The following is a 14,120-nucleotide window of genomic DNA, read 5'->3' on the forward strand; positions in this document are numbered from 1 at the left end:
TCAGTTAATCTGTTTCAGGTGGTCTTGCTTGAGAGATAAATATTGGCCAGAATTCCAGAACTAATCCTGGACTTCTTTAATAGTGTCATGGGAACTTTACATCCACCTAGAAGGGATTTCAGTTTCACATTTCATTCAAAAGACAGCAACGTAGTACTGCACTGAAGTATCCGCCTATATTCTGTGCTCAAGTCCTGGAGTGGGCTTGAACCCACAAACATCTGACTCGACATTGATCCATGAAACACAACAGTTAAGTGCTTGTCCAACAGTACTTTTTGTGCCAATGTTGTTGAGAGATAAAGATAAATTTTATCTGGAAAATGAATGGCTATATCAATATCAAAAGACTTTATTACAATGTACAGGACTGGAATGCTTACAGAAATGGGAAGTGGAAAATGAGCTTTAGGAATATTCCAAGAACTCATCAAACTGACTGCCATAATGGGGGCAATTTTAACCTAACTGGCTGGGTGAGAACCCCACACAATCAGGTAGAACCCCAGCTTTACACCCCGCCCAATATTGCTCTCTATTGAGTTCAATGGGGAGGAAAATCGGACAGGGTTTAAAACCAACTCAATCCCATCAGTTTTCTAATGGGCAGGTTACATTAAAATTGTCTCCAATGTTTCACTTGGTGGCTGGGACTTTTTACAGTTAAACTTAGCCTGAAATGCTAAAGACATGTAGATGCTCAATTTGAGTGTTAAACTGGAGTTGTGGATCGGCCAGAGTCAATGGAAATAAGAAATTGGGCGGTTTCTCTAATGGTCGGTCCAACTGCAGCACACACATCCACGACAGAATGGCAAAGTGAAAATCCACTCCAGGATCTCATGATCAATGGGCTGGAAAGGGACTGTTGGCGATGTTAATGGATAGTGCTTAATGCCTTCTTATAGCAGTCTGATGACCATTATTTTAACCAGCTATTAATCCCAATGCATTAATGCCTCTGTTAAACCACTTGACAGAGGCTTATAAGAACCTGCTAATGTTACCAGCAAGAACTTCTACTCAGATGAGCAAATTTCCATCGCCACCTGTTCACTTTCAGTAGCTGATAGAAATGGTCTCTTTTTACCCAAAGGAAAATGTTTCTCCCAAAAAAACTTTTCCTAATTTAATTCCAGTTATCATGATCATGCATGCTCAGTCATAGCTAAACATCCTCCTCAAATCTTAATATTACAGGGTAAGTCGAAATATGTAATGTGAAAAATATCGCTGGATTATCAGGAGCAGACTGAGAGGGGAGGGGTGTTCAAAAACCAAGAACCGGTGATGAAATGTTTTAGGGGTGTTTTATGGACGGTGGCTTATAAAATGAGAAGTTATAAAGGTTTAATAAATGAAAAGGACCCATTAATCCATCTGTTTTGTTTGTGTATTTTTTTGTAAACTTGTCAATTCAGTCTTAAGCCCAGTCACAACTTTTGCTGGGCCGAAACGCCTTTCCAATAATCTAAAATATCGTGCAAGTCTTCATCTTTAGCAAACTGGACTTTTTTTCGCAAGGCGTGGCCAGCGGCCATGTACACCTCCTCCCGAGGGTGCTTTTTATAGGGGCGGAACCTCTCCCAGATCTTGTGAGTGCTTTCCGATGAATACTCCGGGCTGGAGGAATATCCGGAGAACTGGTGCCTGGGGGAGAGCTGGGAGTAGGCGGAGTCCCTTTTGGATCGGGAGAGTGGCTTTAATAGTGTGGACCTCTGGCTTAAAGTGTCCCCGTGTTCTTCATAGTACAAGGCAGGGAAGGAGTGGCGATGTTCACTGCAGTGGTAGGTTTGCTGTACCTCCAGACGGTGGATTTCTCCTGGGGCTACTGACGGAAGACGCTTTAAAGGCGTGGGGGTTGGGATGCTCTTCTCGATGTATTTTGCCTCTGCCTTGGATGTCTGGTCAGGAATATCAAGGCTGAAAACTCGGGTGCTCTTCCCGGAACCACTGGATGAGATGCTGCAGCGTTTCTTGGCAGTGTCTATACTGCTCTGTCGTTGCAGTGGGTAAGCTCCTTCTTTGTAGGTGGGTGAAAGAAAGCCAGGCCTCTCCAGTTGGGAGGATGAAGTGCTCGGCGTGATTTGGCGGTCAATGGACATCTCAGAATCGGCGCCAATAAAAGCAGCAGAATCCAGCTTCAATGCATCGATGCAGTTGTTGATGATCTGGTTGACTTTGTCCACCTCTTTGGCGATAGTGGAAATTTCTGCTGTTGACCCTTCCCCATTATCTGTCTGCTTTGCTTCCTCTTCCTTGCGGTCAGAGGCCTCCCCCGTACGGACTTCAATATAGTTGCCTTTGGTGGCTTTTGGAGTCTCGTTTACTTCCATTGGCTTGAATTGCCCTTTCTCCCCTGACACAGATGGAAGTGAGGACATCCTTGATACTGAAATGGGCTGTTCATGAAACTTCTGCATTGAGTGAATCATACTGCTCGTCTCAGACTCTGGCCCATACCTCATCTCCAAGATGGTTTTCTTAACATTGATGGACTTCTGTTTCTCCTCTTGAATCCTTCTTTTGCGTAGGCAGTAATAAACCACACCCAGAACAATGACCATGCCAAACAAACACCCCAGGATAGTCATAATGTAATGAGTGGTGGTGGAAGAATTGGAAGGTTGGGTAATCATTCGTCCTCTTGTAGCAAAGGTCAAGCAAGTATGGTTGAACCTCTGGGACTTTTGGATGGAAGCCACACAGAAGGTATAATCTGTATGGGCCTTCAGCTTCTCCAGTTTAATATATTCTTTCCTGTTGCGTAGATTTGTCACATCAGAAACATAACTATTGTTGTACTGAACGAGAATGTACATTCTGCTGTAGGGGGAGGGGATCTGAACCACTAGTGTTGCCCCAGTGATGGTCACATGGTGTAGTTTGATGGTAGGGCTATTTGAAGTGTCCAGAGTATATGTTGTAATGGGCTCCGTGGAAGAGAATTCTGCTGGGTTGAATCCTGAAGAGTAGGCTCCAGGATCTTTGGAAGCCATGGGTGTGGTGAATGGAACTACTTTCACTCCATTCCGACACAAGGAAGCAAGAAGACTGATGGCATTGCGGTTACTGTTAGGCCTCGGACTCAAAAGTGGATAGCCAGCATATTCTGCAGGACTCTCGCACTGCAGTCTGTCATAAGTCTTCGTAACATTGTTAAACTCGGCAAGCCAATTCAAAAAGCCAATGAGTTCGCAGGAGCAATTGAAAGGATTGCCCGCTAACTCGCACACCATAAGGCCATTGAGACTGGTGAAGGTGTTGCTCTCCAGTTTAGCCAACTTGTTGGCGGACAAGTCAATACTGATGAGGTTGGGGCACTCCCAAAAACTGTTGACTGAGATGCTCTCGATCAAGTTGTGCTGGACATACATATACTCCAGCCTGGTTAGACCCCGAAGCATGTTCTCTGTGAGGTTCGTCAACTTGTTGTAGCCCAACTGCAGCACACGCAAGTTAGACTGCACTAAAAACGCACCATCTTCAATGTAGCTGATCTCATTTTTCGTCAAGTTTAGATCGGTCAAGTTGCCAAAGCGGCTGAGTGAACTGTACAGGAGAATTTTGAGCTTGTTCTCATTGAGGCGGAGATCTAACACGGTGCTGTTGATGTGCTGGGGGATGGCCTCATAAGGGGGTTGGTTCTGACTGCAGATTGCCAGCCAAACATAGCCTTTCTCTCCCTCGATCAGCCAACAATCCCCACAGACTTTTCCAAGCTGGGTCAATAGAACAAACGCTGTCCACAGGCCGACACGGGACATTGTTCAGGACACAGTAGCTGACTTTTGAAAAGAGTCTAGGAGTGACTAGTGGCTACCATTAGTTTCAAATATAACCAGTAATAGCACACCAGTTCTAATCATCTCTGCTTTCATTGCTCTTTATGGAAGCACTTAACAAAACTAAAATCGTTGTGAAAGGAGGAAGCAATCAGGTTTTTCTTTTATATTCCTGGGGTCTTTTCACTTCGGAAAAGGATTGATTCAAGCACACTGTACTCAATAACTGTTCAATCTCTTGATTCCACTTTGGAAGGAAGGTCCCCTTGGATCCTCCCGTGATCCATGCTCAGAGATTCCTGCAACAACAAAAAAAGACAAGAATGACACAATTAGGACTTCATTAAAAAGATTGTTGTGCTTTAATTTTGTTTTCAACAGCATGAAGCAATTCGAATGTTATTTTATTTTAAAATCCATTTTCTTTATAATAGTTTCTTCGGAAGGCTGATAAATATATTTTGCACTTTATATATGTATATATATGTGAATATATATATATATATATATATACACATATATATATTTACATATATATATACATCTAATATATATACACATCTTTGACATACATCTTTTGAGCACTTCAATATGAACTTCAATATAAATATTTATAGTTCAAACTAATGTAAACATGTCATACTGTAATTAGACACTCCTGCCAGTGGTGGCACTATAGCATAAAAGCAAAATACTGCGGATGCTGGAAATCTGAAATAAAAACAAGAAATGCTGGAACCACTCAGCAGGTCTGGCAGCATCTGTGAAAAGAGAAGCAGAGTTAACGTTTCGGGTCAGTGACCCTTCATCGGCACTATAGCACCTCAATTTTGCACCTTTCTGCTCCTCAGCCTGTACTCCAGAGAAATTCCGATTCTGCACACGCTGGCCCACCTCCTCTTCGGTTCATCGGTAACAAATGTCTAAATTGCTGCTTGTGGGAGCTTGCTATGAGCAAATTGGCTGCTGCATTTCCTACATTGTAACAGTGATAACACTTCCAAAGTATTTCATTGGCTGTAAAGTGCTCTGGGACATCCCATGGTTGTGAAAGAGGCTTTATTATTAAAAGATATTCTTACTAACTAACACCACCAAACCAGAACCAGGTCATTATCGCATTGCTGTTTGTGGGACCATGCTATATGCAAATGGACTGCTACTTCTGCCTATGGTATAATATTGACTTCACTTCAAAGTAGTTCATTGGCTGTAAAGTACTTTGAGACATGCTTAGGATGTGAACAGTGCTTCAGAAATGCAAGTTCTTTCATTCCTTTTTCAAATATTCATCCACATATAAAGTTTAAATCAATCCATGGTCAACTTTTCTTTTTATTCTTTCATGGGATGTGGGCATCGCTGGCAAGGCCAGAATTCGTTGCCCATTCCTAATTGCCCTTGATAACTGAGTGGCTTGCTAGGCCATTTCAGAGGGCAGTTAAGAGTCAACCACATTGCTGTGGATCTGGAGTCGCATGTAGGCCAGACCAAGTAAGGATGGCAGATTTCCTTCCCTAAAAGACATTAGTGAACGAGTTGGGTTTCTATGACAATCAATAATAGTTTCATGGCACCACTACTGAGAATAGCTTTCAATTCCAGATTTTTATTAATTAATTACATTTATTAATTAATTGGGTTTAAATTCCACCAGTTGCCACGGTCAGATTTGAACCCATGTCCCCAGGGTATTAGGAGTATTAGCCTGGGCCTCTGGATTACTAGTTCAATGACAGCCTTTTTCAAAACTCCAGGCTCAAAAAATTTCATTAGGTCAAACCAGCGGGTGAGAAATGTAAGCATCAACTTGTCTGCGATGGATTGCTAGGGTTCGAGGGCTGCAATATGACCACAAGCTGTAACTTAGACAGGGCTGTTCTAAATAGACTCTCACAGCTACAGAGGAACCATAAGCTGGTATACACAGTGTCTTGATAAATAAGTCTATGTATAAGACAGACACCAAGAGTCAATAGCTTATCCTGGTGTATCACTGCATTGTTATAATGTACATTATTTAAATCATTGCATGTTTTAGTTTTTAAAGTAATGAATAAAGTTAATAAATGGAAGTTTATAAGTTTAATATTTCGCAATGTATAATGCACTGTTTACACTGTTATAATACAAAGAATTAAAGACTTGCATTTGTAACACAATTTTCATGAACTCAGGATGTTCCAAAGTGCTTTACAGCCAATGAAGTCCTTCTGAAGTGCAGTCACTGTTGTAATGTAGAAAGCGCACCAGTAAATTTGTGCACAGCAAGCTCCCACAAAGAGCAGTGTGCTAATGGCCAGATAATCCATTTTAGTGATGTTGATTGAGGGATAAATATTGGCCAGGACACTAGGCATGAGTCCCCTGATTCTCTTCCAAATAGTACCATGGGATATTTTGCTTCAACCTGAGACAGCAGAGACGGGGCCTCAGTTTGATGTCTTATCTGAGAGATGGCACCTCCGACAATGCAGCACTCCCTCACTGCTGCACTCGAATACCTAGCTTTTTGAGATCAATTTTCTGGAGTGAGACTTGAACCCACAAGCTGGTCGCTCCCAGGAACACAAGAACATAGGAACAGGGGGAGGCCATTTAGCCTTCGAGCCTGTCCATTTAATGAGAACATGGCTGATCTGCAGCCAAACTCCACAGAACCGCCTTTGTCCCATATCCTGTAATACTTCTGGATAACAACAATCTCTGGAATCAATTGTCATTTGCGGAAGAGCGTTCCAAACTTATTTGCCCTTTGTGTGTAGAAGTATTTCCTAATTTTACTCCTGAAAGGTTTGGCTCTAATTTCTAGAGCTAGCCTCGACCAGTGGAAATAGTTTCTCTATATCTACCCTTACTGTTTCCCATAATGTCTTGAAAACTTTGATCAAATAACTCGTTAACCTTCTAAATTCCAGGGATTTCTTTTATTATTTTTTCATGGGATGCGGGCGTCACTGGCAAGGCTAGCATTTATTGTCCATCCCTAATTGCCCTGGAGAAGATGTCGGTGAGCCGCCTTCTTGAACCTTTGCAGTCCATGTGCTGCAGGATATCCACAATACAGCCCTCGTTTATGTAATCTCTCATCATAATGTAACCCATGGAGTCCAGATATCATTCTAGTAAATCTACACTGCACTATATCCAAGGACAGTGTAGCCCTCCTAATGTGTGGTGCCCAGAACTGTTCACAAGACTCCACGTGTGGTCTGACCAGGGCTTTGTACAACTTAAGGATATCTTCTATCCCCTGGTATTCACGTCCTCTAGATATAAAGTCCAGCATTCCATTAGCCTTTTTAAATTACTTTCTGTGCTGTGCATGAAATTTTAATGATCTATGTACCTGGACCCCCAAGTCTCTTTGAATCTCCACTGTTTCTAGATTTTCGCCATTTAGAAAGTACCCTGTTCCATTCTTTTTAAGTCCAAAGTGGATGACCTCACATATTCCTACATTGAAATCCATTTGCCACAGTTTTGCCCATTCACTTAATCTATTAATATTTCTCTGTAATTTTATGCTTCCATCTACACTGCTTACAATGCCACCTATCTTTGTGTCATCGGCAAATTTGGATATGTGGCTTTCTATCCCATCATCTAAGTCATTAATAAATACGGCGAATAGTTGAGGCCCCAAGACACATCCTTACAGGGCACCACCGGTCACATGCTGCCAGTTAGAGCACCTGCCCATTATCCCTATTCGCTGTCTCCTTCTGCTCAATCTCTTAACCAGGTCAATAATTTACCTTCAATTCCGTGAGCTTCATCTTCAGCTAATAGTCTCTAATGAGGGACTTGATCAAATGCCTTCTGGAAGTCCATGTAAATAACATCCATTTCTGTTCCCTGTCCACCACTTTAGTCACCTCTTCAGAAAACTCAATCAGATTCGTCAAGCATGACTTACCCTTTACAAATTCAAGACTCGGGGCAAGAGTGCTACCAACTACACCACGGCTCACTCTGTTCACATACACTGTGTTTACGTAAGCATACTATTATATTATATATAATGCACTATATTACACTGGTATAATATTGTGTTATATATACACACACGCACACACATAAAATATCAAACAAGCTGTTTATACAGACGTGACACTGAGATATATTGCATTGTTTGACAGGCATAACACTGCTAAGGTTAATAAGACACTGATCCACACAGAAATAACATCTGTGCATGTTCTACTGTTCTATTTGTGTTGTGCTGTGCCTCCAAGACCAGCTCATTCAACACAGCTACTAACATTCTAAAACAAACACTGCTGACAAATGAATACAATATTGTTTCAAGCATGTTGTTGTCCAAACTTGACTGAACAGGCATTTAGATGGCTTCTACTGAAATATTGCGGGCACCTGCTCATTATCCTATTGTTTCACCGTGCAATTCGCCTACTGGGGTGGAATCTGAGCATATTAATTCATATTCTCATCCTTGCTAAATACATGTATTCAGTTTATACCACATTAGCTCACGGTTTATATAACACAGTCAGATTGATTGTTATTCTAATTTGAGTTTGTAAAGCAGTCCAGTCATTATTTGTTTCTGCCTCAATTTTCTCACGCTTTATTTCTTCTCTAGCACTTATATGTCCTCAAGACGTCCCAAAACACTTACTTTTGAAACCCCTATGGTTTTGAGGGCAAGCATGGTAAAGCCAAGTCTTAAAAGCAAATGGCCTGTTAACCTGTTTTTGGTGGTTTAGGTTGTAGGTTAAATGTTGACCCAGATACCAGGAGAGTTCCTCTGCTCTTCAAATAAGGCCACAAAATATTTATATACACCTGAAACAGGAGTGGAGGCCTCCGTTTAATATCTCATCAGAATGACAGCCAGGCAGAAATTGGGCCTTGTGACTGGAGTAAAACTAGTGTAAAATGGCTGTAAAAATGGATACAACAAGGGCCAATTTCAGGGTCCAAAGTCTAGAGCCAAAAGTACGCTTTTACACCGACCTGTCTTAAATTTACTTTTTAAATACAACCAAAAATAAATCTGCCTAAGAAGATTGCTTTGAATGCATCCCCATTCCCTAGGCTAACACAGACCATCCAAGAAAATAAATTATAACCGGACATGACAGTTTTTGCATAAATCTTTGTTTAGGTCAACTTTACTGTAACTGGTATTCAAAAATTGGATTTTTCTTCAAATCTTTAGAACTATTTACACGAGTAAGTTGTATAGCACCAGTTTTAATTGATTGGTTGCAATTATCCTGAACACATAGACCATTAACATCTCTCATGTTATTACTGCTGCTTATTCTCAGCTACTCAGAGTTTGAAATTATGATTTTAGCATAGGGGTTATTAACTCTATGATATATTAAAAAGAAATTAGAAATTAATTTGAGCCGCTAAGCAAGAGCGAACTGGGATCAGGGAATGTTCCCTGAGCGCAAACACGTAGGCCCGAGGCCCAATTGAAATTAAGCCTTGGGCCTGGGGTTGCCAAAACTCCAGGGTTACTCTGGAGTCTCCAGGAATTAAAGATTTATCTCCTTGACACTTCTGTGAGCAACAGCTGGAAAAAAGATCATTACATAGTATTTACAACATAGAAACAGTCCTAACAGTTCAGCCCAACAGCTTTATGCCAGTATTTTAGTTCCACACGAACATCTCCCTACTTTACCTCATCTCAACCTGTAAAAGTTTTCCAAAAAAATTGTTTCTTCAGTTTCTTTGAATATTTTTATTCATTAGTCATGCAAGCATTGGAGTTGGGGAGAAAAGGACCTTCATACCAGAACAAATAATCAAGCTTGGTAATATTTTTGAATGGGCTGGCTCTGTAGTAACGGACGTTGAATCTAAAGATATTCTGTCAACAATCCACGGAATTAATCAATTTAATTTCTTTGCACAGTTGGTGATTTGCATTGTTTCTCAAGTATTCTGTCAAATAATTAAAGCAAAGAAAAGCACTCTTGTACTGCCAGCCTGCCAGCTCTCCACACTGCTCTGCAACAACTTATGTCCATTTAGAGCCCCACATGTAAAAAGTATAGCTTTACACCAAAGGGGGGAGAATCACAGCAAGCAGAGAAAAAAGATTTGGCGACTCAAATCTTCTTTTCTAGTTTCCTGGTCTTTGATACTATTCTGTTCAGTAATTCTCTCTCTCTCTCTCTCTTTTTCTCTCTACATATATATATCTAAGAAAAGATGTGAAGGCATTGGAAAGAGTGCAGAAAAAATTCACGAGAATGGTCCCAGGGATGAGGAGCTACATTTGCGAAGATAGATTGGAGAAGTCGAGATGTTTTCCTTGGAGAAGAGAAGGCTGAGAGGAGATTTGATAGAGGTATTCAACATCATGAGAGGTCTGGACAGAGGAGATAGAGAGAAACTGTTCCTACTCATGAAAGGATCAAGAATGAGAGAGCACGAGAGAGTTGGCAAATGAAGTAATGGAGACATGAGGAAAATGTTTTTCACGCAGCAAGTCTGAAATTCACTGCCAGAGACTGCGGTGGAGGCAGGTTCAATCGAGGCATTCAGAAAGGAATTAGTTACCTGAAAAGGAAGAATGTACAGGATTATGGGGAGAAGACGGGGGAACGGCACTTAGTGAATTGCTCACTCGGAGAACTGGTGCAGGCACGATGGGCCGAATGGCCTCCTTCTGTGGTTCTGTGATCTCTATCGGACTCTCAACGTTTGTCTATGTCTCTCGCCATCATTGTCTCTCTTTCTCTTCTGCATTACAACAAGGTGACTACAATCAGAAGCATTCCATTGGCTGTAAAGTGCTTTGGGACATCACGGGCAGGATTCTATCCTGCCCTTGGAGAGGGGAATAGAGGCAAGGGGCATACAAAATGGCAATGAGTAGGGTCAGGCGGTGTACCCAACGTTGTCCTGGCCCCCTGCCATTTTGTCTGGGGTGGGGAAGGCCAGGACATCCTTCCCAACTCAGGCCAATTGAGGCCATGTAAGGGCAGTTTCCTGCCTCTGCTCTATTTTATGGAAGACAGAGGGGCCTCATAGCGGGATGGTGGGTGGGGTACTTCCTCCGGGGGCAATCCATGGGTGCTGCAGGACTCCTACATTGGTGGCAATGGCTGCCCCCATGGCAAGACCCCCCCCCCACTCGTCAACACACACACCCCCACCACCTTGCAACCCCACATACCTGTGTCCCGGGTCTCCTCCATCTTTGGCACTGCAAACCTTCCGCAGCACTGGCCCTGGCCACCCCTTCTGCTTGTGCTGCTGGTACTGCAGAGATGCTAGCCCTGCAATTGGACGATAGGGGCAGCATCCCCAAGGGCGGGCAGTTAATTCACTGCCTGCCATGAAATTCTAACAGGGTTCCAGCAGAGGGTCAAGGCAGGTTCTCCCCCATCTTCCAGCCTGCTGCTGGGACCCCGTCACCAGGATAATCCCAGTCCATGAGTTCATGAAAAATGTTATATAAGTGCAAGTCTTTTGTGTATGTGTGTGTTGGCCTTTTCTCAGTTATTTTCTCTTCATATTTTCCCTCTTTCCTTTGGTGTTCCCTGAATTTAATGGAACAAATATGAACCGGACCCGGATATAGGTAATCTCCAATTCAAGCCTCACATTGCCAGACTGTACTGGAGATAGGATGACTGGGTATTGTTACGAGGTGGAAGGAGTGAACTGTTTTTTCTAGTTCCACTTCTCCACAAGTCACAGCATATATTTAAATGTTTACTCAGTTACCAATACAGTCAATCATAGATTCTATTTTTATCCTAGAATACAAGACACCGACCAGGTTTCTTTAATAAACAACAAAATTATCAGTTTATTATAAAACAAGACTTAACCCATATCGAAGCAAAGCATTAATTCCCAGATTGAAATATGAAAGTTCCCTTTTTACCATAGCCCCTCACACACGCACACCCACCGGTTAACCAAAAAATAGAGATTTTCTCTTTAGAGCTCTGTTACAAAAAAAAGACAAAAAATAATACTTTGGCCAAATATTTTCTAATTCTTGAAGAAAAAAATAGAAGATATGGAAAGATGTTAGCTGTCCCTTTTTGGTTTGGTGTCCCAAACACACGTAGACAGCTGTCACTGGGATCTTTCTGGAACAGTTCTTTTCAGGCGACGTTGAAGATCAGTTTGGCAGGCTTTCCAGGAGAAATGTGACAACAGAGGTTTCTTGGCAGGATTTTCAGGAGAAATGCGGCATCAGTTTCTCTATTTCTTACACTTGATTCTCAGGATGTTCTCAAAGAGATGGAAGAGGGTGAGCTGATGGTGGCTGCTTTCTTGGCTGGTTTTCACCTTCAAAACAGTTCACACCCCAATGCCCTGTCCAAAGTGAAACCAACACAATATCTCAAGAGTCAAGCCTCCTGACCACTATAAATCTTGACCTGTCACTTCTCTGTAAACATCTTCTCCAAGTCAAAAAGCCCCTGTAGGGTATTTATCTGAAGACAGGTGACTTCTAGTAAGGGTCCTTCACAAACCAAGTCCTTTCAGTGTCCTTTTAATGACTCCAGTGAAAAAAAATCCATGGAATCCTTTTCAGTTTTCCCAAACAAGACAATGTCCATAATTCCAAAATGCATGAGTCCTCAAAACAAAACACTCAACAAAAAATATAGAAGCACTGTTATAACAGTATAGTTCAAGTGTTTGATTCAGTTTGGGCCTGTGTTGTTCACATTTTACTGAGCAGAGGTAGCATAATTGACAAAACCTTCAGAAGTTGAATTGCCCCAGGGCTTCAGCTGATTGTCCACCATACCTTTGGCTGAAGTTCCTACAGAAACAAGCTGTCAGTTCTTCTCCTTTAAAATGCAGTCACATTGCCATCATCACCCACCCACATGCACTTTTCAACTCAAGGAACACATGGCCCATCATTGAGATACTATTTTGCACTATAATACGCCATTCAGCCATTCTGACATTCCTAATTACACAACATCATTCATAGAATAGAATAGAGTGATAGAATGATCTCAGCACAAAAGGAGGCCATTCAGCCCATTGGGCCCATGCCAGTTCTCTGCAAGAACGATTTAACTAGTCCCACTCCCCTGCCCTTTCCCTGTAGCCCTTCAATTATTTTCCCTTCAGGTGCTTATCCAATTCCCTTTTGAAAGCCATGGTTGAATCTGCCTCCACCACACTCTCAGGCAGTGCATTCCAGATCCTAACCACTCGCTGCGTAAAAATGTTTTTCTTCATGTCACCTTTGGTTCTTTGGCCAATCACTTTAAATTTGTGTCCTCTGGTTCTCGACACTTCCGCCAATGGGAACAGTTCCTATCTATCTATCTATTCCCTACATGTAATCCAAGCCCAGCCTGTGACCTTGTTTGAACATCTTTGCCTGACCTATTTTAGGTGAAGCTTACATCCATTATTTTATCTCTAATGTGCATTGCTCATTCTGACGACATGTCAGGTGCTGCTAAATGGCTGGATAGCACAAGCCTCCCATCACCAGCACGTCTGAACAATTCTGGATCGCAGTCCCCTCTTCCACTTTGTAGCCTGCTTGTTACCAACTTCTATCTCCACCATTTGCCAGCACAGTCTCTGCACGCTCAATTATAAACATCTCCACTATCAATACAACCTATCTGATCTCAGTTACAGACTCATCCATTGCCAGCACAGTCCATCTGTTCTTAATTAGTTTCCTCTATTGTCACTCCAGTCCATTCTCAGATACCAGCTGGTCTTGCTGCGATGGCCATACAACTGTCCAATCTTATAACGAATATACACTAACTGCACAGTCCTAGGTGGGTAGGTATTGCTCCCCCTTATCTAGTGTTCACATTATACTGAAAGCATGTGTTGATTTGCCCGTCATAGCTGATGTGCCAGATTTTGAAAGCAAAACCAACTCTACTCTTCACAGAGCAGCCAACAGTTGGCTAATGTCTCAGATAAGGAACATCTGCCCAACAAAAGCACAATATGCGTGAATAAGTATCACCTTATATTTTACTGTGGGATCTGCCCACATTGTATCTTCTTTTCATGAAACAGGGCCTAGTTACTTCCCAATTGTTGAGTGGAATTCCCTCCCTGAATCTCTCCGCGACTCCCTCCTCCTGCAAGACGCTCCTTAAAACATAACCATTGACTAAGCTTTTGATCACCTGTCCTAATATCACCTGATGTGGCTGGGTGTCAAATTTTGTCTGAAATTTTTTTTTCTGAAGTGTCGTCGCTCGTTTTGTCATGTTAAAGGTGCGATGTAAATGCAAGTTGTTGTTGGTATTGACTTTCGATAAGGAAAGCCCAGGGTTTGACCCCCTCACCTGCACTGTGTTAGAATGCAACAAGAAGTATTCCATT

General features: G+C 42.1%; 1 protein-coding gene across 1 annotated transcript; it reads right to left on the minus strand.

Moving 5' to 3' along the window:
• Positions 1-1,433: 1,433 nt before the first annotated feature.
• LOC137353635 (protein phosphatase 1 regulatory subunit 29-like) lies at positions 1,434-3,782 on the minus strand. The gene has a single exon (XM_068019987.1). The coding sequence runs from the start codon at positions 3,765-3,767 to the stop codon at positions 1,434-1,436; it is 2,334 nt and encodes a 777-aa protein (XP_067876088.1). The 5' UTR covers positions 3,768-3,782.
• Positions 3,783-14,120: the final 10,338 nt, after the last annotated feature.

Source organism: Heterodontus francisci, chromosome 41 (genome assembly GCF_036365525.1).
Source record: "Heterodontus francisci isolate sHetFra1 chromosome 41, sHetFra1.hap1, whole genome shotgun sequence".
Lineage (NCBI taxonomy): Eukaryota > Metazoa > Chordata > Chondrichthyes > Heterodontiformes > Heterodontidae > Heterodontus > Heterodontus francisci.

Excerpts from the sequence above, each read along its gene's own strand:
- LOC137353635 (XM_068019987.1), bottom strand. The coding sequence starts at position 3,767 with ATGTCCCGTGTCGGCCTGTGGACAGCGTTTGTTCTATTGACCCAGCTT.